Here is a 27,185-nt window from a genome sequence, read left to right as displayed (position 1 = left end):
AATGCCAGGATCTGTAAACCACAGGTCATGCCAGAAGAGCAATAATGTTAAAACACGAGTGATTTTGACATGGGAGTCTAGTCAAGTAGTGTAGTCAATTCTGACAATCCTACTACTCACCTACAAGCATCTCATACAAGAAGACTCCAACTGACCACCAGTCACATTCCCGCCCATAGTAACCATCCCCTCCCTGGGACTTCAATACTTCAGGAGAGATGTAGTCTGGTGTTCCCACAGCCGTGTCACATCGTACCATTCCTTCCTACAAAGGAGAGGAAAACAGCCAGGCCCAAATATAAGATCCAAAATTCCATGAGCTTATGCAGCCTAAGCAACAACAACAGATCCACATCAAATTTTGTCAAACATTCCTTTTAATTTTTTTTTATATTTTTGAAGTCTGCTAAAGCCAGAACAAAGTGCTAGATCTGTCAAACACAATAGAAGTTACTTTAAAAATCTCAATATCCAAGAAGTAATCAGAATTGCATCTAGGCCCTGCACACACCACACAGTCACTCATGCCAGTACTTGCTGACAAGATGTACTGTAAACAGTGAAAGCTCCTCTGTTAGTATAAATGGGTCAACATCAGGGATTTTGATAACAGGAACAGCTGAACTGCAAGTTTTTGGCCTCTGACTCAATATACTGAATGCTAGGAAGACTAAAGGTAGATAAGGCTTTGAAAAACTATGTAGTGATTTCAAAAGAGGTAATAGGTGTGAAGAACATTTGATGTTCCTCACACCCTTGAGAAAGGGCTGGCAGAACAGAGATCAGTCACACTGGAGCTGTCATCCAGAATGCTGAAGGTGTAATCACATGCCCTTTTCCAGTGCCATTCAGACACTTCTGAAATAATCCTATGCCATTCCTAGAAATGGATCACTGGAAAAACTTGCATAAAAATACATAACTAAGCAAATAAAATAAATATCAATCTGTGCTGCATATGCAGCAAATCCTAAATTAAATTCCTATCCTGAGCAGTTTTTCTTCTAGAAAGAAACCTCTTTCAAAAGACTAGAGGAACCAAGACTAGGCTCCAGAGTACTAGGATTTTAACAGATAACCTGCACTTGGTTTGCATTGCTGCCTTTTATTCAGCAGCTAAGTATAGTAATTTATTCAAATCTCCTGGAATATGATGAGAACATATTGTACCTATTACAGCAATTCTACTAAGTACCACATATTTCAGATTTCCACAATATGTTTTCCTCAAATACATGCACAAGCTGACACAAACCCAGTCAGTTTTGTGTTGGAACAATGGTGCTACACAGTACACGAATACTGCTGCAACACATTTTCTTTAATGATCTCAGAATACATTTTTTTAAAAATAAATAATTCTATTACACCTGTTTCCTTCAGATTTGTCTTTATGCTATGTGAGCAACAGCCAATAAGTACAACTGGTAGCCAGCAACTGGCACATCAGATTTGATTCTTTGATTCTAAAAATCATTGATTTTTAGAATTGATTCTAAATTGATTCTAAAAATTGATTCTAAAAATCATCTCATTTCTTCTCACTAACTTTTTATACCAAAAGACTTAAAGATATAACCCTGAGCATCTAGAGACAATCAAAGGCTTGACTTCAGAAAGTTTCTCTAGAAAACAGTACTTGAAGAACCCTTTTTGCACTTTATATTGTTACTGAATAAGATGCATGAATCACAGAATCAAAGAATAATTTGGGTTGGAAGGGACCTTTAAGATCATCTAGCTCCTTTTACTAGGCCATAAAAAACAGTAAGGGAACAGAGTGGAACTTTACACTCTTCTCATCTAGCTTACAACATTTCAGTATCTTTTCTTTTTACTTTTAATAATGTTTTCCTTTCACAAACAGAAAAGTGAAATTACAGAAAATAATTTTAAAAAAACAGAAAGTTAATTAAACATGTTTACCTTGTTCATCTTCATACAAGTACCAAAATCTGCTAATTTTAAATGACCAGCTTTATCTAGCAGCATATTATCAGGCTTCACATCTCTGAAATAAGAAAAATACATATTTTAAGAAGTAAAAATTCAATTTAATCGATTTAACTTATGAAAACAATGGAAGTCAACAGTTTTACAGATGCAACATTGCATGGAAAAACAGCAACATTAAAGCACCACTATTACCTCAATTTTTTTCTGCTTTCTGTAAGTATCACGACCAACATAGATTGCTGAACTACAACATTTTTAAAAAGTAGAACACATGTGAGAACACACATACTTAAGTCACCACATTTAATAGATCTGGACACTGATTTTGAACCTCAGGTTCCTAAAAACCACTCACTGGTTGCATCAAACAGGCATTGGAAACATAGCTTCCTTTCTTACCACTTCTATTTCAAGGGAACAACTGTATGGCATTTTCAATATTCTATTATTGTGAATAAATATTTTCCCATGACTCAAGAGAAGTATTAACTTATACCACTCTCCACCAAGTACTTTCACTATAGAAGTTTTCAAAAAGTAATGGTAAAGTGCAGCATGTTGATATCACTGAACATACTGAATCAGAATAGCAGTAAGAAATAGTAAGATAGCATAATACAAATTTCAGAGACCTCAAAGGAGAACTCTGGTCATAACTGCCAGATGAAATGTAGAGCAAATGTATCAGTACATTCACAGAATAATTTTGGTTGGGAGGGATTTTTCTCAGTTAGCTGCCTGATCAAAGTGTAGCTACAAAGATTCAACTTCAAAGTTACATTAGGTTACTCAGGGTCAAACCCAGGCAAGTTTTATTTTTTTGAGAATGAAGAATTTCTCTTGTACTGTTTGACCTTCTTCATAGTGGAAAAAACAACTCCTAATGAATACCTAGATATTCCCCTGCTACAACTTGTGTCATCCTTTCATCTTTTCACCATAAAACTTTAAGTTTGGTCCACTTTTTTTATCAAGTCCTGCTGGGCAGTTGGTGACTAATGCTTTCTGTCCTGCCTGAGCACTGTTCGCATTGTGAGCAGAGACAGAGCTGATCCTGGTATCAAACCTCTGGGGAACCACTGGTAGCTGTCTGCTGCTGGACAGCACAATCTACTCAAAGAGTATCTAGACAGTTCTACCTGTTCAAATTGTACCTTTCTAACCCAGCTACACCTACAGCCTTGCTAAAGTCAAGACAAACATACTCTGCCTCATCATGTCAAGCCCATTGTGAAGCCCATCATGTCAACACAGAAGGTAATTAGTTTGGGAATGCATGCATTACCCTCCATAAATCCATGCAGGCTGTTCACTATCACCTTCCCATCCACATTCTCAGAAACGGTTTCCTGTCAATTTAATCCGACTGCCCTTAGGCTGGCTAGCCTTCAGTTCTTCTGACTCTCTCCTCCCAGTCCTTCTTGGAGCAAGGCAGGTGTGCAATTTGTTTCCTTCCAGTCACCAGGAATCTCCTAATTCCCCACCCCTTTCAAGTGACAGAGCAGTATCATAAGGCTGCTTGGCAGCTCCCTAACCACCTTCGGCATGTCCCACCGTGTGCCCCGGACATGTGCACATGCAGGTTGCACAACTGGGACTCAGCTTGATCCTCTCTGCCAGAGCAATGCCTTCCTATCCTAAGCTCTGCCACTGGGCACAGGACCTCAGAGGCCTGAAAGCAGACCTTATCAATGAAAGCTGGGGAAAGGCAGCAGCCTCAGCTATTCCCATGTCCCTTGTCACTCATTAAGCAGTATGGCCATATTTTCCTAAGTTCCTTTCCATTCAGAGTTGAACAGATTAACTACAGCGTAAAACAAATTCCAAAAAATCTCCTGGTGTCAAAATAATCTAAATTTTCATGAAAAAAACTGTGCTGCTGGCATCTTCTAATGCCTGCTTTCTAAAGCTTGCAATACACACATACAAATGGTTCATTCAGCCAGATAATTTACCCATTAGATGCAGCATAGCTACATAATTAATGATGCTCTAGATCCCACTTAAGCAATGGATTAGTAGTTTCTTTTGCTTTGTGTTTGCTTTTTTTGCAAAAGTTTACATGTTAACACTGATCTTGTGACCAAATTACAATCTGAAAATATATATTATAGTATATACTACACACTACTCAAATTCTTCTTGAATAAATTATTCTTCTGCTCCTAGTTAACATAATTAAAAGTTAGAAACAGATACAAGTTCAAATATCAAAAAGAAAGCTTCTCAACCTATCAGAGAATTGACTACATTTCACTTTAGGGCAAGTACATTATACGAAACTAACCCAAGTCTTGCTCTGTATCTCAATTTTCCATCTTGCCCCTCACAAGAAAACATATGGCTAGAAGATTTTTCCTCACACTGTTCACAGATTCTTTTTTAATGGGTCACTGAGGCTTCAAATGCCTAGCAGAGAATTAATTCCTAACAGTGGACACTCCTGTGATCAAATTCCCTAAACAACTTTTTCTAATCAAAAGAAAAGAACCACTTTGGGGCCAACACGTTCATACCATTTTTGTTTTTGTAACCTCTTGGTAAAGTGAAATAATTTTATTTCTCAATAAAAATTTATTTTATTTTATATATACTAAGGAACATCAGCCTGCTGAAAACCTTCACCTTGACTATATCACCTCAGACTTCCAGTTTCTGATGGCAACAACTTTTCAATTTTTAAGATGGAATAATTATGAAATAATAATAAAGAAGTAGTATCTTGAATTCTAATACTGCCTAAACTGAAGTAGTTCTGGCAGCATAAGTAATAGACAACCTATGTAACACCTTTTTCTTTCTCACCTGTGTATAAAACCCATTGAGTGAATTGCATCTAATGCAAGTACAACTTCAGCAGTATAAAATCTTGCCCATTTCTCTGGAACATCGTAGTTACTCATTAAATTCACAAGGTCCCCACCAGGCATGTACTCCATCACCATGTAAAGGTAACGGTCATCTTGGAATGCGTAAAATAACTGCAAAAAAGCAAAAACAAAAAATAAGCCACTTAATGTTCCAATTGTCTTTACTATTTTGCTTGTACGCAAAACAAAGGTATTTCTGTGCAAGCTGATTTCCAAAGTAACAGAATTGCTACAATAACTGCAGCAACTCTGCATCATTCAGCAAACTCCTAAAAAGAAGTTAACCTCTAGAGCAAATTATAGCCAGATCCTCCATCCCTTTACATTACCCTGGCAGAAACAGAGTGCTAGTTCCAAATTAAGATTAGTGAATTTGGTGTAATAAATATTGAGACCATTTCACAGAATGATCATTACATTTAGACAAAATATTTTTCTCACTGGGATGTTAGTTGACCCATATGCAAAGATGAAACTACTCTGTTGCTAACATCTGCCTAATTCTACTTGTATTATCACTAAATGTTTATATTTCTATTGTCAACATTTATTTATTAGATAGAAAATGAGCCTAAACTTTAAACAATAAAAATATTTCCCTTAAAGATGTCAGCCTTCTGTTCAACATGAGTAGTGCAAACAGATTTTTCTCTACTTAAAATTGTATGAAATTCCTAAGTTTTATTCTGAACAATCACACCCAGATAGTAAAGCAGTTACCCATTTGACTCGGGTAAATCTTGAATGAGTTTGCATAATTCCAACATAACAGAAGAATTTATATGCTTAAGGGTAAGAACATTTTAAATTAACAAGCTGACATGTGCACACACAATGCTCAATGATTGGTTCAGGCATGCTCCTTAGAACTTCAAAGGCAGAACCACCTTCCAAAAAACTGTCAGTGACAATACTGAAATGGGGAAAAAATAACCAGAACAGGTATAATTTACAAAGATACACACAGAAATTAGAATATACAGAAGCTCTGTGTTAAGTATATCTTTCTGGTATGCAGGATGATTCAAATAACTACTACAGAGCAGATGCACCAATATATATCTAGCAAAGAGTTTTAATAATAAACACAATAGTTGATCTTGTAAATGTGACAAAATTCAGTTTGAAGCAAGTGTGATACTTGCTCTTTTGTATAGCATTCCTTATCTTAGCCACGTATTCCCTAGCAGACCAAAAAAACAAAAGATACTTCGGAACATGTCATTCCAAGTCATGCGGTGTTGCAACCAAACTATTCCATAATGCCAATATTTTAAAAGTAATATCACTTTACCTGAACCACCCAGGGACTATTAGCAAAAGCCATAATATCCCTTTCTTCCCAGAAGAACGCAGAATCAGATCTTTTTATCATCTCGAATTTGCTCAGAAGTTTCATAGCATACACTCTCCTTGAGGATTTATGCCTTACCTGTGAAGACAAATGTGACATATGGAACATACTAGTTTGCCATATTACCACATGAAGAACATCACTGAGAACATTACTTTTCCTACTTTACCATTTAAGACATTACGATAGATCTTCACATTACTATAAAGGATTATAGTCCTTTATACATTCCCAAAATAATTACATGTGACAATGCATTACTTTTAAAATACTTCCTAGAACTTTTCAACACAGAAGTCCAAAGGCATATGAGTCACATAATTTGCATGTATGTGCCCTTAAAAGGACAAACATTGGCAGTTAGTGTTGCTAAATATCATAAAGCTAAAACTATAAGCAATTTCCAGAGTTCATTAGCAGATGTGTATGTTTGCTGCTTTATTTCCAGTTTATCCCACCAGCACTCAATTAAATAAAGCAGGATTAACAAGCCTGGCTGCTAACCTATCACAAAAAACACACATCTCTCATCTGTGAGAACTATGTCCACAAAAATCTGGTGTAGTCCCTGAACTGGCAGAAACTTTTCTAGGCCTTAAGACTTCAAGTGTCCATGTAAACAGTGGTAAAGGCTAATTTTCTTGATTATGAGGAATACACATTCTACTTTAAGAGAGAAGACTGCAATGCAAAACAAGTTCTTGTGCACTTGGACAGGACTGAAATAGGACATTTTCAGTAACATTCTCATGAAATGTAAAGGAAAAAAATTTCACTGAGCCAAAGGCTTTAATGTTTAAGACTGCATCTTCTGAACACTCCACTGAATAACAGATACATGAGCAAATGCTACAGAATATGTTCAAATGTACAAACAGAAACTTAACTTACCAACTGAACCTCCCCAAATGCCCCTCTACCGATCACCTTCACCACTTCATAATCTTCAGCTTTCATGCGCAGATCTCTCATTTTATTTACTGTGTCTTTATCTACACAGAACAAAATTCACATTTCATACATAGTCAACTTAATTGAACCCATTTGTCTAACTTCAATTTTTCATAGTTTTTAGAAGAAGTGCTGTGCAAAGAACCTACCTTCCCATTGAAAAATTCTCTGCAAAGAATGCATGACCTTATTCTCATAACCACAGCTACCAAAACCTGATATAACCTAATGCAATGACTCTATGTACAATCCTATTACAGGAGATCTTAATTTAGGAATTTCTTAAAAATAATTACCTGCCAAAAAAAAAGCTACGCAAGAATTTCATATCCAGCATGATCCTGCTTGCAAGTTGATCAGCATAAAAACATCTCCTTTATTATTTATTATTATTTATTTCTGAATAAATATGCAACACAGCTGGGAAAGTGTATAACAAAATACACTACCAGACACTTGAAAAAATATTTCTTAAAAAAAGTTTTGCTTTTCTGCACTTTCATGATTCCTAATACTTAAAAAAGTAGATTTTAATTCAAAACATGCAGTGGGAATCATTGCAATTATTTATATAAACCTGTCATTCTATAAACTAGAATAATTTACAAACTCCCAGTGGGCAGATATTCTAATTCCAAATTTGGTAAAAGATTAAAACAGTCTATTTTAATCCATGTGGGTCAACACTGGCATGAGACTACGTAGAAAAGCTTCATGCCTCAGTATTTCTAAAAGCCAGGAAGTTCTATTAAAACAGATATGCTTCTAATAAAAAAAATTTGCAATGGTATTTTATTTTCAAAAATAATATTCGAGGCTAAAAGCAAAGTTTAGAGAGAAGTAAGGACACAGAAAGAAAAAGGAGGAGAAATAAAATATTTTAAGTTCATATGTTAAAAACTGACGAAGCAGTTGACAAAAAATTAACATTAGATTTATACCTACACAGGCCACAATCTAAAACAAAAGTAGTCTATCTACAATAAAAATTCAGTAAGATTTTATTACTTCAAGAGGAACAAACATAGTTCTGTTTGAATAAATACTCTGCAGCATTACTACCTAATGTAAATCAACCATTTACAATGCAGCATAACATGGGCTGACTCCGGGAAATTATAGCAAAATTCTAAATTCTGACAAATTCTTTCACACAGGGATCAAAATACTTAGTAGTTCCAACAAATAATGCATTGCCTTATTTGCCCTGGTGACAACTGGCTTACAGAAGAGTAGGAGAAAGACTGCACAGAACTAATATGCAGCAATTTTCATGACAGCAATTTTCTAGCTATTGTTAACTTCCTGCCTAGTAATCTCACAACAGGAGGTTCACCTCTTCTGAATGAAAAAGCCCAAGCAAAATATCAATCCTTTAAACGGTATTCAATCACAAGCCCTGCCTATGAACAAAGGAGAATTAAGGTAAAGGCATCTGAAAAGCAACCCAAGCTAAGGATTTTAAAATAATGTAAGCCAAGCTTGTGATCAGTTGCAAATTGAAATTTACTGTTTGAGATACATACTAACACTCAGTTATCTTCAGTCAGCATGTTACAGTAACAACAGTGTTGTAAATTCTAAGTGTTCATATTCTAAGATTTGCTAAACAAGGTTTATCAGGCTCCATTATACTTCAACATACAGTTCCTTATCTCCCAGGACCAGTGGAGGACCTGGCCAGCTTATGCTGTATGAACAGCTGGGGTGGCTCCCATGACAAAAGTCACCCTCTCCAACTTGCCCTGAAAGCAGGGCTCTCAGATACCTCTAATACTCATTTCTTTATTCTTTTAATCCTATATGGTAGAGAAACAATAAGGTTCTACCTTTCCAAAAATCATCCTCACAAACTCAGCCAGTAGATGCAGCTTTTGGAGGCTCCACAAATATACAATTAGGGACAAGTAAAGAGGAATAAGGCAATCAGTGTATAAAATAAAGGAAGGAGACTCCCATTGAATTTGCCATCTAGAAATTTATTTTGAGTTTTTGCAATAATGTTGCAAGCAAGGAAGGTAATACTGCAAAAAGATTGTAAACAATCTCCTAAAAAATTAAATAAACATGAAAATGTCTTTTTTTTAATAGAAATTCAAGGCAAACTAGTCTTCATAGTTCCCTCTAAGGCCACTACTCACATATCCACAGCTTGCTTTCATATTTCAGCAAACACTGCAAGTTAATGTTTCAAAGGCAACCTGAAGGGAACTAGTGTGTTCTGTTCTCCGCCTTCCCATTACTTCAGGTCACATCTTACACAGTACATAATTTATACTGAAAAGATATTTATTATCAGGTGGTAAATGTAAAGGTTTTGTTTCACTCAGCCCCAATTGCAGAAGTGAAGCTTTTTGAGACTCACTAATGATTTCACTACTCATAAAAAGTACATTCAAATTATCTGTTGCAATGAGTATTTCCTTTGCCTGATACAACTTCTCTTTTCTCCAAGAGTTTCACCACACCTTCTCAGTAAATAACTGAGTATACAAAATGTAAATGTAACTCAACATATGGTATCCATACAGTCTGAACTGTGAGAAGTTAAACAGAGCACTTGAGCTTAGGCTTTCAGTAACCAGCTTACATGCAAGTGAGCCATCAACTAGATCTACTGGACTCAAATATTCACACAAATGGAGATTAATGTAAAATCATCACCACAAATTCACTACCGTAGGTTACAGTTGCACCCAACAAACCATTTGAAAACACAGTGGAAACAGAAAAAAATTTCAGAGCAAAGACAAAAATTATTTTAGTCAAATTACTTTATATTTATCTCCATAAAAAATTATTATAGAATTCAATTGAATTGCTTAAGTCTATAAAAATCTACTAGTATTAGCTTAATTTCAAGTTTTGACCATTTAATCTACAGGCAGAAGCAAGTCTTCAATCAGAAAACATTTTTGCCACGATCTTCAGAATTTGTCAGCTTAGTAGCCCTCAGAAAAGTTATTATTCATAAATGTCTTTTTGGGGTTTTCTTTGCTTGTATTTTGGTTTTTTTGTAAATTATGAAAATTATGGAACTATTATTTCTATTAAAAAATCAACTTTTATTACTTTAAAATGTTATTATAGAGTATAATATGCAGGAAAAATACAGAGTAAATGCAGAGAATTCTGTAGACACATCAGCTGCATACACAAGTAAATGCACCAGTTATGCAGTATAAGATTTTCATGAAAAGAGATCTTTTATACTAAAAATCCCAAAAGCTTACAAAATGCATGCTTCAGTCTGTTAGTGAACAAAAATTTAACATGATTTCATGACATTGTATACATCACTATGTCATTTTACTGTTAATTGCTTATGATATCTTAGTACATGAAATTAGAAAATAAGTTATAGGAATCCAGGGAGCTGCTCTAACAAAGACAAGAAGCCTTTCTCTTAAAAGGCTCTGTACCACTGCAGACATGGCCATTTACAGGGCAACAGATTGGACATTCAATTGCTGGGGATGAGATTTGCATAGGCAGCTGTCACTTCCCAGTGGGAAATAAATATAATAAGACACTTGCACCCAAAAACTCAATGCACCCCAAATCCCTAACTGCCTTTCAAAGAGCTAGAACAGGTGTTTTCTTTTTGATATTACAGACTTCTGTTATTTAGTAAATTAAACATTAAATACTTACACCTGTTTAAGAAGTTATCAATGTTCTTGTTTTTTCTTAAGGCAGGAAAATCCAAGTCATATACCAAAGCATCTAATCCATCCTGAAAACAAACAAACAAAATAATAAGCAAAATTAAGTATTTGGAAAAATAATTATACATGCTAACAGAAGAACCAAGATAACCCAGTTGTCCCTATCAATCTTCCATGCAAATGAAATCATTCACATTTATTTAATGACTATTAGCAGTTACATGAAACAGCTGTTACTCCTTCATTTCCATGGGACACATCAAAATTTAATTCCATATACTTCTATGTATCATTAATTACGTTAATTAGCTCCACACTTACATGAAAATCATCACTTTTTCAAAATACAAAAAAGAACAAATAGTAGTTTTAATGAAGTTCAGTAATATTAAAAAGTCACAGTGCATCGCACAGTAGGCACTTGAACAAGAAATGGTAACTGGCAAATAGGACAATGATGGTAATTCAATCCTCAGAATCAAACCCCTGCATTTTATTCATTTAATTCAGTGTGTATTCTCATGAACAAGATGTTGGCTTTACACATTCCAACTTAAATCTAGAAGCAAACAGCCACAAGCCCATCTGGCACTACTACCACAGCACACATCCCTATAAACAAAAGCAAACCAAAACATTATCAAAAAACCCAGCAGAAAAATACAGCAAAGAAGGAGATAGTTTTAAGGTCTCATTAAGTGCTTTGAACTTTGTGACTTAAACTTTAAGTCTACATTTTTCACTGGGTATAAATGGTTCCTCAGTGGGTAGCAGCTTCCTAGAGGAAAAACCAAACCCAGTGTTTTGGCTGAAAACCACAGATATGGTTTCCACTGAAAAATGATCCAGCGTTGTAGGGAATTAGGTAACAAAGAATCAAAGAGCCTTAGGGAGTCCTCTCTCTCAGGTAAGTGACAACTGCAAAAAACTGAGACAAATGTCTTAAAATACAAATTGATAGATGTTACCAAAGCATGACAGAGACGTACTGCTATTTACTTGTCCATTCATAGCTAGGTGTTTATGTTACCTATTTGTAACCTGCTTGGAGTGAGATATTTAGACCAGACATATCTTTCATCTGATCAGTTCAGATCTGACTAGAACTAATTTGATTGCTTTCAGCTTTTAAAAGGATTTTTCTATCCTTTTTTTCAGGATTGAAAACTGATCCATCAGTCTTTGCCAAGTATATCAAGTAACTGTGCCTGAACAAAAGCCAGAGCATGAGCTTTTTGAAAGCTTATTTTCCAGGAATATATAGTTGAGAACACATTTGATTTAGACTGAAATATTAATCTTTGATCTTTCACTTCAGATTCAAACCTATTTTTCACCTCAGTCTTTAGGACTGACTTTTAACTATAAAAAAATCTCAAGTGCAATCAAAATCAAAATTATTTCGTGGCTTGCAGTCCTCACTTTTAAAGTAAGTGAGATAGAAATTATTTACTTCAGATATAATAATAAGCAGTAAAACTGTGCTATAATTTGAAAATGGGTAGCTGCAAGGATAATCAGAATTACTTTAAAGGTCAGATATTACTAAAATCAGCAATTTCATAAAAACATTCCTTTTTTAAGATACCTCTGCATACAGTGGCTCACTTTGAAATAAGAAATGTTAAAATGAAAATTATACAAATCAAGAAAAGCATCACAGTATTTCACTTCTCTAAAATAAATTCAGGTTTTGCATCTTGTGTATTAAAGGATCATCTTTTTGGACTGATGATGAAAAGGGAAAGCAAATAGCAAGGAAACAACATTTAATGGGTGAGTAGTAGAAATAAGAGACTAAGAGGCCAACAACAATTTGGACTCAAGATAGATGCAGAAATAAAGCTATGCAGGCAGGGTAACTGTAACTTTGTGAGAAATACTTTGCAAACTACTAAAAGATACCTTTTCCAAAGGTACATAGTAAATATCCAGGAAATCCAGGAAAAAAATTCAGTTCTTTGGTTCTGTTGAATAAATTCAACAGAGAACTATGATAACTGATTACATAGCAGTACAAAGGCCACCAGTAGCTTCTGTGCATTTATCTTCATGCTGTGTGAAGCAGTAGGAAACAGCCAGGAGGCTGTTGGGTCCCATCCAGTGATTTTTAAAAGCAAATTAGAGATGGCAGTGAACTGACAAAATTTGGGGTTCAATCTGCCATGGAGCCTTCAAATCTGTAGACTCAATGAATTCGTCCAGGTTCATAGTTAACACAAAACTTCCACACGCCAAGCAGAAGCATAAAATTCTCAAATCCTGGCTGGCTCTGGAGTTGTGCAATTATCTGTTGCAATTCAGGGCTTGCTTCAAAAGCCAAAGTTCAGTCTTTTTCTTTATTGGAAGGGAGATTTTAAACACTGAATACAAAATACACAAAAAATGGAAATATGTATAAATTCGTAACATCAATCTTACTTTTGCGTGATATTTCTTCTTTCAAAGTACTAAAATATAAGCCCATGCCAAAAGAAGCATAAAGTGTCATGGTTTCCTTGGTTTCTCAGGCATGTTAGGTATTTTGTTGTATTATTTTTAAAAGTTTTAATTCAGAGATGGGGAAAAGCATACAAATTCACTTTTAACAGGTAAAAGCAAATTTCAATACTGTTTAATTCAGAATTCACCATGTACAATGTTTCCTCTTCTTAGATATGAACCTTCCAATTCTTAGATATGAACTCTATCAATTAAAATACTTAACTAAAAAACTCTGAAATACAGATTCAAACTATTGATCTCCCATTCATTTCAACTCATGTTTCAAGATCACGCAAACAACATTTAAGGAAGCTACCTGCCAAGAATTGTTTATTTAAAAGGCTCTTCAAGAATCAGCTTCCCTTCACTACACTATCCAGAGAATAAACTATCCTGGTTCAAAACTTCAGTTTAAGAAAGGTAAGGATGGGTGATATTCTATAATTAAGAGACCTGCAAATCCTTAACTCTCAAAATAATTATTTTCTTCAACTGAAGTTTCTGAATAAAAAAAAAACAGCTTGGTATTATATCAGACTGCAAATGCAAGACTAAGCTTGAAGTAATTTTATGGAAGCATAATTAATGGAAGTAAAATATTTGGGATACCTAGCATATAACATAAAACAGCCTATTTGACTTACATTAGCTAAAGCAGAACAACTTGCAAACACAACAAGCTGTCCCAGCACAAAGGGAAGCACAGAAGCACAGCTATTTTTAAGTGGTATCACTGGTGGACAAACAGGGAGGAGTACACAAGCTTAAAGTTAGTGCTGGTTTAAAGTGGTGTGGTCAGAGAGATGGGACTATACGACAGAGCTGTAGAAAAAATGGCTTGAAGAAAAAAAGGATAAAGGTCAAAGGAGACATGATCATTACTGCCAGTGGCTGCAGAGATAGCTCATCTCTCAGCTCTCTTCATTCCATCTCGATCGATCTTTAAAAGTCATCTTTTTTGCCAACACAGAAAGAGAGGGACGTCATCTTTCCATCAAGACCTACAGTAGCCATACTCTTCTCTTAAAGAATGACAAGATGTCATTCTAATAGGCAACCATACCTCCAATAGTTCCATGCATTTTATTAAAGTAAGGCGGCCTCATCTTTATGATGGATTTTTCCTCCACTTGGACGTGTTCCATGTATTTTTAGTATGTATCTTCTTTAAATACAGCACATTCCATACTTCTTGGAAACATATATTGTGGCTTAGAGGCATTTTCAGCTAACACTAAGTTCTACCTTATTTTGTCATTACAGAGCAATTTTCCTATTTAGTTTTCAGGTCTACACAGACATTTTCCTTTTAACAGTTAAATTAGATTACTAAAATAAATTGGTTTATACCTCCACTTACATTGTAACAGTATTTCAGAGGTGATTAAAAAAGAACAGGGGAAAAACATCATTTCTAATGTTCTTCAGTCAGTTTCATGGTCTGATATAGCCTTTTCTATATCACATTCATTCAATGAAATCATCAATAATTTCATTATCTATTTAAAAGACCTCATTCTATCCTTAAATTTTAAAAGAAGGCACACTAGGGAGTCATTACAACATGCAGAGTTCTCCCTTATGAAACCAATAATTCCACATATTCTGTTGGTTTCATTCCATTCATAACATAAAAGTTGAAAAGATACAGTTATACAGACTAAAATCAAAGGTCAGTCTAGATGCATAGACTGACTCTGGAGATGTCAGTAAGAGTGTGCAGGAAAGAGGATATGAGCAAGTACAGCCCAGGCGTGTGTGAGCCAGAAATGGCACTGTCATAGTTAACTATGAAAAAGTTTTCTAGGCAACATTTTCTTTGGTGATTTTTGTCTAAATGTTTTCTCTATCTGTTTTAGTTTCTTGCACTTATAGCATTGTGCAGGTATGAATTCCACCACCTACAGGCTATATGAAAGTGTACCTCATTTCGAGCTTACCACTCTTCAGCCAAAAAAGGGACAATGACTTCACCCTCCGCCCCCAAGACACAGCTTTACACACTTGCAGCATTTCACCATTGGCCAACTCTCTTCCAATTATCCTTGTATGAAAGCTATTTCAATTCCCACCATCAGCACCCTTCGGTGGTTTTTTATTTCCACCATGTACTTTTTAACTGGGGTAGGGCCACATGTGGAGAAACTGCATGTTGTATTTAAGTTGTGAGCAGAGCATAAGTACACAATGCATTAAAAACTTCCTGTTCTGTGCTTCATTATATTTTCAGTTATTCACCAAAATATCTATTTAATTTTTATAGTCACTGTGTACTAGATTGATTCTTTCACAAAACTAGGCATTACAAATCAAAGCTCGTTCAACATTACATAAGCACATAAAGATGAGAAGCTTTTCTCCCATGCACTCACTCAACATTCAATGATGAATTTTACCCACCACTTTTAATCAGCCAGGCACCACAAAGTATTAAATTATTCTTTGATTTGCTAGATCTTTAATTTTTACTGCTCTATTCATGGATCACTATTCACATTTTAGTTCCCTTATAACTGTGAAATACCATACATCTGTTAAACTCCGTTACCAATCTGTTTTGAATAGACTGATCACCAGCTTTCCATTAATTCACCTACTCATACAACTAGCCAAACCCAGCAGCCTTTTCCATTACTTGCCCTTCTGTTTTTCTAAAAATATAGAATGCTGTAACATAAAACTTACCATTAACACATACATTAACTGCACAATCTATTAACACTGAATTTCTGAAGCTATTAGACTAACTTCATTAGATTCATCTAAAATGGATTGGTTTTCTTCAGTTTGTCTTAAGCAGTCTCATGTTAACTGGATTTTTTCCTCAAATTTTGGTCTATACCTACTTCCAAACTGTTAATGCACCAAACTGCAAGTACTACGATGACTATATTAGACTTCTTCACCCTGCAACTGCATTCCCTAATCTCAAAACTCACTATAATTATGTAATGCTGGTTTTATTCAGATGTATGAAATAATATAATTTTATAGAGATATTTGAAAATATACACCATCGACCAGTTCCAATATATTCTGATACTTTATATCAGAAGTGATATAAAGTAGAATATTAAGTATATGATCTACATTATCAGGGTATAATTATAGCATTTTTATATTTGGAAATTGCATTTCATACACATTTCATTATGACACAGTATCATCTAGCACATAACAAATAAAAATACATTAAATTTAGTTGAAACTTTGTTATTGAGACATTTGATTAATTTCCTATTTATTTAACATTCAAAGCACTAAAAAAATACTTAATGGGTATTACCAGCATACAAAACTTGCATGCCTTGGACAGACTTGGGCAGTTACCAAAGTTTAAACTCTTTGTCACTTTTCCTTTTTTCAAGAGATGAAAGTAATTCTTAAGATCTACAACTCTTAACTATCCGTATTTTAGTTCCCTGTATTGTAGCCATTTTCCTATCTCTATAGTAGTACTCTCAAATCAACAAACCCGACTGACCTTGATTTGCATGTGTTCAGCATAATTCATAATAATGTCCTGTTATACATAAGTGAATACTCTGGTCAAGTATGCCAATAGTGCTACATTTATCTATCTCTAATCAAGTACACAAAAGATCCCATTAAGTTTCAAGTTAATCACACTCATTAATTTTGCTGTCCAAATAAGAGAAAACTGCAATTTAGCACTTCATCTTTAAAGTGGACAAGACAATGTAGACAGAGCTAAGGCACTTCACTTAAGAACTTTCATTAAATTGTTAGAGCAGACAAAGTACACAAACTGCCACGTGAGCCTGAGTAAAAGGCCCTTGATTCATCACCCAGCACAACACTACTCTACAGAGTTTCTTGCTTCCTAGTATTCTGCAATACTCATAGGGGTTCCTGCAAATTTAGTTAAACAGATAGCCTTTCAAAAAGAAATATTGGGGGAGTTAACTCAACAAAGAGCTAAGAGTTTGACTCAGTGAAGATTTAACACCTGAATAAGAAGATTTTGAAACTTCAAGGCAGCATTATTGAAGGCTGTATGGATTATTGCTTTGATTTTGGCCTTTTTAAAGGGTTACTCTAAGTGTAGTAGCAAACTTCACCCACATTCTCTGCAGTTCCATGTGTAAGTGCACGTACTTGCCCTCTGTTCAAACAGTAGCTGTTAAACACTTGCACTGACAAATTCATAGAATATACATTTCCTACATGACTCACCAGATTATAAATCAGCATAGATATCTCAATTTATATTGATTTACACAAACACAAACACCAAAATACCCACTGAAACTAACATCAGAGCCAAAAGGCCTATCAATACCGTTATATCCATACTAGCACTTTAGGAAACCTCAAGTGCCAAGTCTACAGACAGATACACATACAAGTAGTAATGTTTTTTCACTTGTGGGTGTTCCTGTTTCTTCACTCCAGCAATGGATCTTACCACCTGAAACATCTCCTAAAATAAACTAAAACAAAATGTAGTGCAAATCTGTGAAATCAGCTTATATACAGTAAGCATGCGGGAGTACTGCCAGCACCCACTACATGCCTCAGTCTTTCACTAAAACAGAGGGCAAGTCATAGATCCTTCACATCAGAGCCCCTCTCTGTCCACTGCCTAGATGGAAAAATCTTGAATCACTACATCTGTTCTGAATGACACTTACTTGTGAGACTATTTTATGCCAAAAATTATGGAAAACTGACATTGTTTGAAGATACGTTCCAGAAAATGTATTTCAGTGGCTGTTTCTTTCCCCTCCAAATTCTATCACTGTATTACAGCATTAATTTTACTACACTAGCATAATTTCTTGTGGTCAATAGTCTTTACATCTAAACTTCAATTTATTACATTACTGCTTTATTATTTCAATTAGTCATCAGAATTAATTCCACTTAGTATTGCATCTTTAGGAACAACTATCAGACAAGAGAACAATGTCTTCAAGGATGATGAAGAACATAGACCAACATAGCACCAAGAATGTATTTCAGTAAAATCTAGGCAGAAAACAGGTACCATATAGTTTGGAAATAATTCAGGAAGATGTGAAACAAGAGTAAAAGCAGATTGCAATTAAGTCAAACTACACTGATTCATTTCACAGCAAGTGAGATTGCTGGATCCTTGCAGCTTCATTTCCTTAAAAAAGGTTCACTTGCTTTGGTTAATCTGCTCTGTGGGGAAGTTTTACAAACTTCAAAGCTTCTATACCAAATGTGGCACATTCTACCACGAAAAGAATACTTATACAAAGACTAAAGCAGTTGTGGAACTATCTGGAATGCTATGGAGATTCTTTACATTTTAATGTGTAGAAAATAAGAAAATAGATAGCCTACTTTAGGTTTAAATGTATCAAACCACGCTTGACTAACACTAGAATTAAATAAAGCATGAGTACAGCTTATTAAAACTGCCCTTTTCAAGAAAACTACTAAATGTGATTAACACAAGTATACCTAAAACATATATATTTAAATAGTGTCAAAAGAAGTAGGAGTACTGGTAGTTAAAGAACTGACTGATGTTTATCACCATGGAAGCAGCATTCCAACAGCCACTGCAGCACTTGGCATTAGGAAATGCCTCACAGGTCTAGAGTTCCCAGCTACTGTAACAACTGCAACTGGAGATGAGCATACAACCTGACATACTATCCACAGAAATACCTCGTGGTGGAAAAAAGTGACTTCACATCCTTTCCACTTCTCAAGGTAATGGTACTAACCAAAAATACAAGGCAAGCCCTGTTCCCTCAACTACTTAATTTTTTTTTTTTTTTTAAAGCCAAATATCACTTGTAAATGACATCAGCAAATGCTCTTTGAGGTTCCCACAGCTTTCTCAGTTATCCTGTGAGGGCAGATTCTTCCACAAGCAGCACAGAGATCTGCCATTCTGATTTGGGAGTCCCAACATTTTCATTTGAAACATAAACACTTAAAACTACCGATTTAGATCAATGGGAGTGAACATTCTAAGGAACACTCATTAGAAAGCAAAAGCAACATGGATAGAAATTAATACTATGGATGCAAATACTGGTACATAACTTCCCTTCAACATAATGGTATAAAGACAGATCAGAGATAGGAAAGAATGAAGTCAAACTGGTCCAATCCCAGCTCAAAAGTCTAAGGCTTCTTTTGCAGCAACCTGCAAGGAATCGAGTAAAGACTTCAACAAAAGGAAAGAAACTGCACAACTCCATTAAGAAATAGTGGTATTTACCAAAGGAAACAGAACCCCCTCCACATCTAGGAAATTGCCTAGGAAATTGCTGTCTGCCTCTCAGATTTTTTTCCAGGCAGATATCCATGAAACTTTACTTCAGAAAGTAAACCATAGTCACTGAGGCAATATGTGAATTAGCAAGACACCAACATGTTCATAGGAATTATTGCAAACAACATAAATAAGTATGTTTTAGCTCTTGTAAAAGCTGTCGAATACAGCAACTTTAGATCTCTTAGCTTAATATTATAGTAAAACAAGCCTAAGTTCTCCCATCAATAGCTTAAATTGCTGCTTCTAGTTCTCCCACCATGCTTTTGTCTGAAAAGTGACACCTCTGCTATAAAAAACAAAAAAAAATAATTACCACTAAAGTATCCAATATAATAAGTAAATGGAAAGGATATTAATTTTTCTGTAAAGCAACAATACCTTAGCAGCCATACTGAACCTGTTGCTACCTGACCTGGATTATGTTTGCTACAAACATAACTTAGTGCTAACTACAGACACAAACAATAAACTATACAACAATAAAAAGGAAAGTTCTCTCTTTGGCTTTGACAGTCTCTGGATATCATATTAGTTCAATAATTATGCTTTAGAAAAGACTCTAAAAAGATGAACCAAGGCAAAAAAAAAAAAAAAAAAAAAAAAAAAAAAAAAAAAGCCCTGCTAGTAATAATATCCACCCCACAGAAAAATAACCCAGGGACTGGAAACAGAGGCTGAGTACAAAAGTAATTATTTTTTTTAACAGAGAACAGACAATTCATTGAATAACTTTTCAAGAAAGAGTGCAAACATCATAATTCTTCCAGCAGTCTGGAAACACTGCACAAAATCTCCCCTTTCCCACCACCAAAAGGGAAATTCTTCCCTAAAACCCTACAAGTCAAAACACTTCTACAACAAAAGGTGAATAGCCATGAGAGAAGTCAAGAAATGAAGATTATGGAAGAATTATACTAAAAAAACTCTGTAGAAACTGAAATAGTGACTTGTAAAGCAATATGCCTTTCCTTAAGAGTCACATGCCAACCAGTCTGCAAAATGAAAAATATGGGAAGTTAAGCACAACTGAAGCAAGGAATCAACTCTGAGAAGCTTCTCTGATTGCGCAATCTCCAGAGCTCTCACTACATTTCTGCAATAAACATTCCAGCACAAGCAATCACATGTCAAGCAGATATTTGAAATATGCAACTAAACAAGAACTTAACGTTATTTAAGAATTTGCGCATCATTAGGCAGTGTTGTATCCCAAGCCCTAGTGAAGTCCACAGATTTTTTCCTGCATCGATTAAAAGAAAAACTTTACTTTCAATAAAAAGATGACTGTAATGCATAAACCCAATGTTTTTCTATATTTGTCCTATTTTCCATGATGAATACACCCACAAAAATGAGTTTTAAGTAATGTTATTTTTTAAAACGGTTATAAAAATTCCATGAGAATTATTTTAGATATGGACAAGCTATTTCTACTTCCAACCACTAACATTTGTCTGAATTAACAGGATTTTGTAACTAACAAAACAGAAAGTTTTTCACATATTTCAGAGATTTTCACTGCTAATGTAGAACAAAACAGTTCTGCTAACAGATTGTTTCCAAAGTCCAGAACCCAAAGAATTAAATGTATAAATTTACAAATTTAAAAAACATGCTTTTACCCATTACCTTTAAGCAATTTTCTTAAAAGTGTGAAGAGACAAGCTCTCTTTCAAAACCCACCTGAAGAATAAATGGTAACATATAAAGACGATGCCACTAGTAACGCCATTTTAATTAACACTGGATGTTGAAGTATATATTCAAGTCAATAACAGTGACTACTTTCAGGTCAAAAAATACTCCCCCAATAGATGCTTTCAGAGCAGTTGTGGATGCCTCATCTCCAAAAGTCTTCAAGGCCAAGTTGGACTGGGCTTTGAGCAACCTGGTCTAGTGGAAAGTGTCTGGCCATAGCAGCAGGGTTGGAACTAGATCATCTGTAAGGCCTCTTCCAACCCAAACCATTCCACAGTTCTCTGATTTCAATCAAATCTCCTCTAAGTAGTCTTTTTACCCTTTCTGACACTATAGTAGAATCATGACTAAAATCTTGAATGCTTTGAACTGCATGTGAAAAAAGAAAGGTGTAACTCTAAAAGCAAAAACCTACATGAAAGCATGGTTCCGCGTTCCAGTGCTGAATTGACATAACAGAACCAAAGCTGTCCAAGAAAACTTAAGTAACGGCGGTTTTCTACAAACTGCAAGTCTCTCTATTAAAATCAGTAAGGATTTTATCGTATGTAATACTGCAACAATATAAGCCAGTTTATCTGGGATTTTCAAGTACAGTATTTCAAGACTAGAGGAGGAGAGGGAGCATTAGAAATCCATTAGAGGATCCAACACTTTTAATTTCAAGAAAGTCCAAACATGTTGTGTTTATCATGCTTACAAGCTTGTTAGGGACATGCAAGTAAGTTTTTTCTTTGCTCCTTTTCAAGCTTTGAGACAGAAGTTTGAGAAAAACTAAAGCCCCTGACTCCATACACCAAGAAAGAAATTTTTCCCCAACATTTCCATTGCTCAAGCATGAGACATGCATTTCTAATGCACCTGTTCAAGCATGAGACACACAGAACTTTATAAACTTTATAAAACAGTGGTATAAAACAGAACTTTATAAAACAGTGGTATTTAACTTCTGCAACACTAGGTATTTTCACCAAGCTCATATACTGCGATCATAAGGATGAAAAATACTAAAATGCTAAGAAATAACTGTAAAAGCAACTCCTTTACCAACTTCTCCAGCTACATCGGAAGAGTAAGTCAACACCATTCTTCCTATGTAACACTCCAGAACCTGAGAAAGCCACCCCCACTCCACCCAAAGAGGATGCAGCAGACTGATACATGTATTCCAAAGGCATGGTTTTCTTTTGGATTTAGAACACCGGAGAAAACAAATCTTAACCCAAGAGGAAAGAGAGCCAGGGCTGTCTGGACCATTGCCACAACCATGGAATCTTGTCAAAGTCTCTCCTATAAGTGTCCTTACAAGGGAGCAAGACTGAGCTTGGGCTGATTAACTTAATCTCTACAGGAGATGAGGGCAGGCAATATTTTTGTCACACCATAAAAGCCTGCCATGAGACAGATCAAGTACACTAACATGGCATTTTTCTGTTCCTCCATCCCACAGACCATTCTGAGCAGCTGTCATTTAGTTTCTCATAAAGCAGAGAGCAAAACTGATAAAAATGTGCTTTCTACAAAATAAATCAAAAGGGAATGAAAGGCTACTTTTTAGTTGCATCTAACTTCTGTATGATTTTTACCCCAGCATTTGCTTTAGGAAAACATTTATCCAGTATCTATTTTTTTTTTTTAAAGTCATTAAAAAGCACCACAATCTTGGAAATCGACATGAACTAAGAGACTAGAGATACATTGTATGCATGTAAAAATAAAAAAAAACAAACCCAAGTAATTCAAAAGCCATGTCAAATGAGGTCAAAGAGTATCTGCTACTTCTCATTCACATAAATTCTGTATTTGTAAAACACTGAGGAGAACAGATTTCCAATTTCTAAATACTAAAAAATATCAACATGAGATATTCTGGAATGTAATTAAAGAGCAGCAATATCAAGAATTTAGAGCAACACTTTTGTCAGACATCCTGCACTTCACTTTCCAGAAGTCTGCTGGACCACAGAGGCAATTTCTGCAAAACTACATAAAATATGGATGGAAACAGTAATTATGGAAACAGTAATTTTGGAAGCAGATGCTTTTTGCTAATCATGGTCATTTTATAAATGAACACATCTAGCCTCAGAGACTTCAAAAGGAAATGAAGAAGGCAGTTACATCTTTTGTGATACTCAAACAAAATTCCACTGGCATTGAGATAAGCTATCATTACATTTAACTAAACTCTGAACTAAGATAAACAATTTGACTTAGAAAAGGAAAAATTGAACCATCTGACATTAGGAAAGGTCTAACACCAGGAAGTGTGTGTGTGCATACATCCTCTATGCATAGATTTAAACATCTCCTTCAACCAAATATTTCAAATAATTTTGAGTGACCCACTACTTTCGTTCAGATCCACATTTTACAAACTGTTTGCCTGAGAAATAAGAAGTACCAAAAACTTCAACAGAGATACAAACTCCTTTGCACTTGAAAAATTACAAGTTCATGATGCAGAGCTCTATATGCTTAAGGCAGTCTGCAGAGAAGATAAGCAATGCAGCATTTCATCTAATACTGTCATGTACAGCACATTCAAAATCCCCCTTACTTGCCTCAGTCAAGACAACAAATTATGTAACTTGCAGCACACAGAAAAGAACTGAATTTCCTCTTTTCTGAACTGCTGTAGATCAACTCTAAGATCATGTCACGTTCACATGCTTAGAGCTCTCTTTCTTTCCTTCCAATATAGAATTAAGGGACAAGTATGAAAACTGGTCATTTCTGATAATGTTGTCCCTTTACCTACTGAACTAAGACATGACAAATTTCCAATTTATCTAACCTTACGTAATTGAAAAACCTCTTAATCTGCTTATTCTCTAAAGATAAAATGATACTTAGTCCAGTTCAACAGATTCAGTCAAAAGCCAACTTTTATAAATAAGATCAGAGGTAGAGATAATACCTCTTTTTGTATATGTTGCTGTAAAGAATTAAGAAAACAGCAGAAAACCAGTCTATGAATAGATAAGCTAATCCTTCTGAAAACCAGTATAAAAGTCCATGGCTGTCCAGAAGAAAAGAGCAAGAAAACTCAGAAAACAAAGCTGAGTGGAACAGTTCTGAATTCTCACATACTATTTCTACACAGAAGTTAATCTTAACAGCAGAAAATCTTCTGAATATCCTATAGCCTGTCTTGCTCTGTTTCCAAATGCTGTTCCATGTCATGAGCATGCCAAAAACATATTTTAACTTTCATTACCAAGCTTTTAAAAAATTTTTGATTACTAGCAGCATGATCTTAAAAATTAAAACAAAATTAGGATAATATAGCTTACATTCCTTATCAATCCTCAAAATAAATATGCTATCTTCTGTAAAAAAGGAGAAGCAAACCTTTGAGTGTCTTAAAAGGCCAGTGTGGCTTAGATCTTCTGTTCTGTCAAGGGTCAACTACCAACACACTGAATTATTCTGAACAAGCAGAAACATAACAAGAACCTGATGGTAAAGGGATGACTAAACGACATCCTGATTTAACCTCTTTTCCTTGCAACACCACAGTGAGAGTGACTGAATTTACCTGTTTGGCACCACAGATGTTGGATCATCTCATTTCTTCAAAAGTGCATGGGGAATGCCAATGATCTCACATAACTGCAACTGGGAAATGACTATAAGCAATAGCTGGAATTTGATTTGCTCTTTTCACTGAGTTCCTCCAATGCATTCTTATTTAGTCTAATACATCTTCTGCTATGGGTCATGGTAATTGTTCTCCTTCCCCACAACCCAAAGCATAAATTCTAAAAGGCCTGTGGCTAAATACTACAGGTATGAATGTAGCACAAAGGCAATAGCTGTATTAGATGCTGGCTGACAAAACAGAGACACAAGGCTGTTGTAGAAAGACTGTGGCCCCACTCTTGATGGACTGGCCTGAGGATTGTGGCTACAGAACCATCAAATACCAGTCTCATTGAACAAGTGGAATTCTAAAACTAATCCCTGGCACTTCTAAGTTTTCTTACATAAAAATAATCTGCTGAGAAATAATATACACTTGAAATTAGAGCATATTTTAGACAATTTTTGTTTTTATAATTCTTAGGGCTCCATCAGAAATTAAGATTTAACCAACTACTTTCAGTTATTCTTTGGAAGTGTACCTGAAGCCTTGATTTTAAGACCAAATAAACTACATATCTACATCTAGTAAAAGTTAAATGTTGCTTGGCTATATGTGACTGTATATGGTAACAACCTTTCATATCCAAATTACCTGTATTAGTTCCATAGTCACAAAGAAGAATTACATCCTATTTACTGAAAACTTCATTCTACGCTAATTCTTAATTTGGAGACACAGACTAATCAAGTAACTTGTCATCTGAAACCATCGTAAGACAAAACTCCCACTAGCTCCTGATCATTTTGGAAATTTATCTTAGACTAACAGAGGTATCTTTCCAATCTAAATGGATAATTTGAACTTGCTGGTTTAAATCCAGCATAGAATAGAATATTCTATCCCTCCTTCCAGATAGAGTTCATCTTAACGTCTAGAGTATTAAATGTCACAAAGAGACAAAAATTAACTCTATGGGAGCTGTTTTTCCTGTTGCATTTTTTTAAATTCAGATACTATTGCTATACTATTTAGAATTACCATTTAGAGTGAAAAATATTTAAGAAAATAACAGTGGTTTGTATTTTTGTCCACTTAGAAACTAGATTTGCATGCATTCTGTGGTTGAGTTTCTTCCTTGTCTTCAGGCTACTATCTCTAAAGGTTTTTCTCTTTTGGTCTCCTTCACTCTTGTGAGACCAGATCTGCTGTTAAAAGAGAAACATTGTGCTCCTCATCCTATCCTGTAGAGCGTCACCTCAGTAAATTTGGCCTTGGTAGCTGGGAAAACAATTTGTACATATAGCACACACCATTACTTTGTGCTTAACTATAACTGCTGCAAACATGTCGTTGCACTGATTTAGGAGTTTCACTGAGGCTCTCAAACAAAACTAGGAAAAGGCAAAAGGAAGACCAACCAGTAAAACACTGTGGAGGGGTTTTCTCCAAAGTCAGAGGGTCACAGAACCACAAAACAGTCTACATTTGGTGGCAACCCCAAAAGTTCACCTGGTCCAACTGTTCATGCAAAAGGGAGCCTTGATGAGATTACCCAGCACCCTGTTGAGTCCTGAAAACCACCACTGATGGGGATTCTACCACATCCCTGAGGACACTGTTCCAATGACTGATTATTGGCACAGTCAAAAATTTCTTTCGTACATTAAACCCCTCCAAATGTAACATGTACACGTTGGCTCATTTTCTCCTCCTGAAAAGACAGCTTTCATCTTCTTTGTAGCTGTCCTTTTAGTATTGGAACACTGTGACAAGGTCCTCCAAGCCTTCTCTGGGAAAACACCTTCTCTTTTCCACCACAAACCAAGTTCTCCAGCCCTTTGATCACCTTTGTGACCTTCCTTTAGTATTCTCCTTGAATTGCAGGAACAAGAACTGGACACCTCGCTACAGATGAGGCCTTACCAGCACTGAGTGGAATGATCACATCTCCAACTCTGCTACTGACACCTCTGCAGATGCAGCCTAGGATCCAGTTTGACTTTGTTGCTGCAGCTGTGCTCTGTTGACTCATGTCCACCTTGTTGTCCAACAGGCCCCCCAGGTCAGCAAGGTTGCTCCCAACCTCACAGATCCCAGCCTGTACTGGGCTCTTTGGTTGTGTCATCCCAGATGCACTTGACTTTGCTAAAGTTCATACTGTTCTTGCTTGCCCACTCTTCCAGCCTGTCAAGGTCTCTCTGTAGAATGTCTCTTCCTTCTCAAGTGTCTCCTCACTACTCAGTTCAGTGTCATCAGCAAATTTACTGAGGGTACTTTCAATGCCACCATCCAGGTCATGTAGGAAGATGTGGGACAGCATTAGGCCCAGCAT

The 27,185-nt window shown here is 35.5% G+C and overlaps 1 protein-coding gene across 1 annotated transcript in view; it reads right to left on the bottom strand.

The window, feature by feature from the left end:
* Nucleotides 1-27,185, bottom strand: part of ROCK1 (Rho associated coiled-coil containing protein kinase 1) — an 83,529-nt gene that overhangs the window by 40,917 nt on the left and 15,427 nt on the right. The window contains exons 3-8 of the mRNA XM_056485881.1: nt 10,786-10,867; nt 7,072-7,172; nt 6,121-6,258; nt 4,762-4,937; nt 1,927-2,011; nt 121-265 (exon numbers count right to left, since the gene is read on the bottom strand). Of these exons, the coding sequence (XP_056341856.1) occupies nt 121-265; nt 1,927-2,011; nt 4,762-4,937; nt 6,121-6,258; nt 7,072-7,172; nt 10,786-10,867 (727 nt within the window). The remainder of the gene's footprint in view (nt 1-120; nt 266-1,926; nt 2,012-4,761; nt 4,938-6,120; nt 6,259-7,071; nt 7,173-10,785; nt 10,868-27,185) is intronic.

The sequence above is a fragment of the Oenanthe melanoleuca genome, chromosome 2, assembly GCF_029582105.1.
Source record: "Oenanthe melanoleuca isolate GR-GAL-2019-014 chromosome 2, OMel1.0, whole genome shotgun sequence".
Taxonomy (NCBI): Eukaryota; Metazoa; Chordata; class Aves; order Passeriformes; family Muscicapidae; genus Oenanthe; species Oenanthe melanoleuca.
The sequence above is the reverse complement of the archived record's forward strand: the minus strand, read 5'-3'. Positions and strand labels throughout refer to the sequence as shown.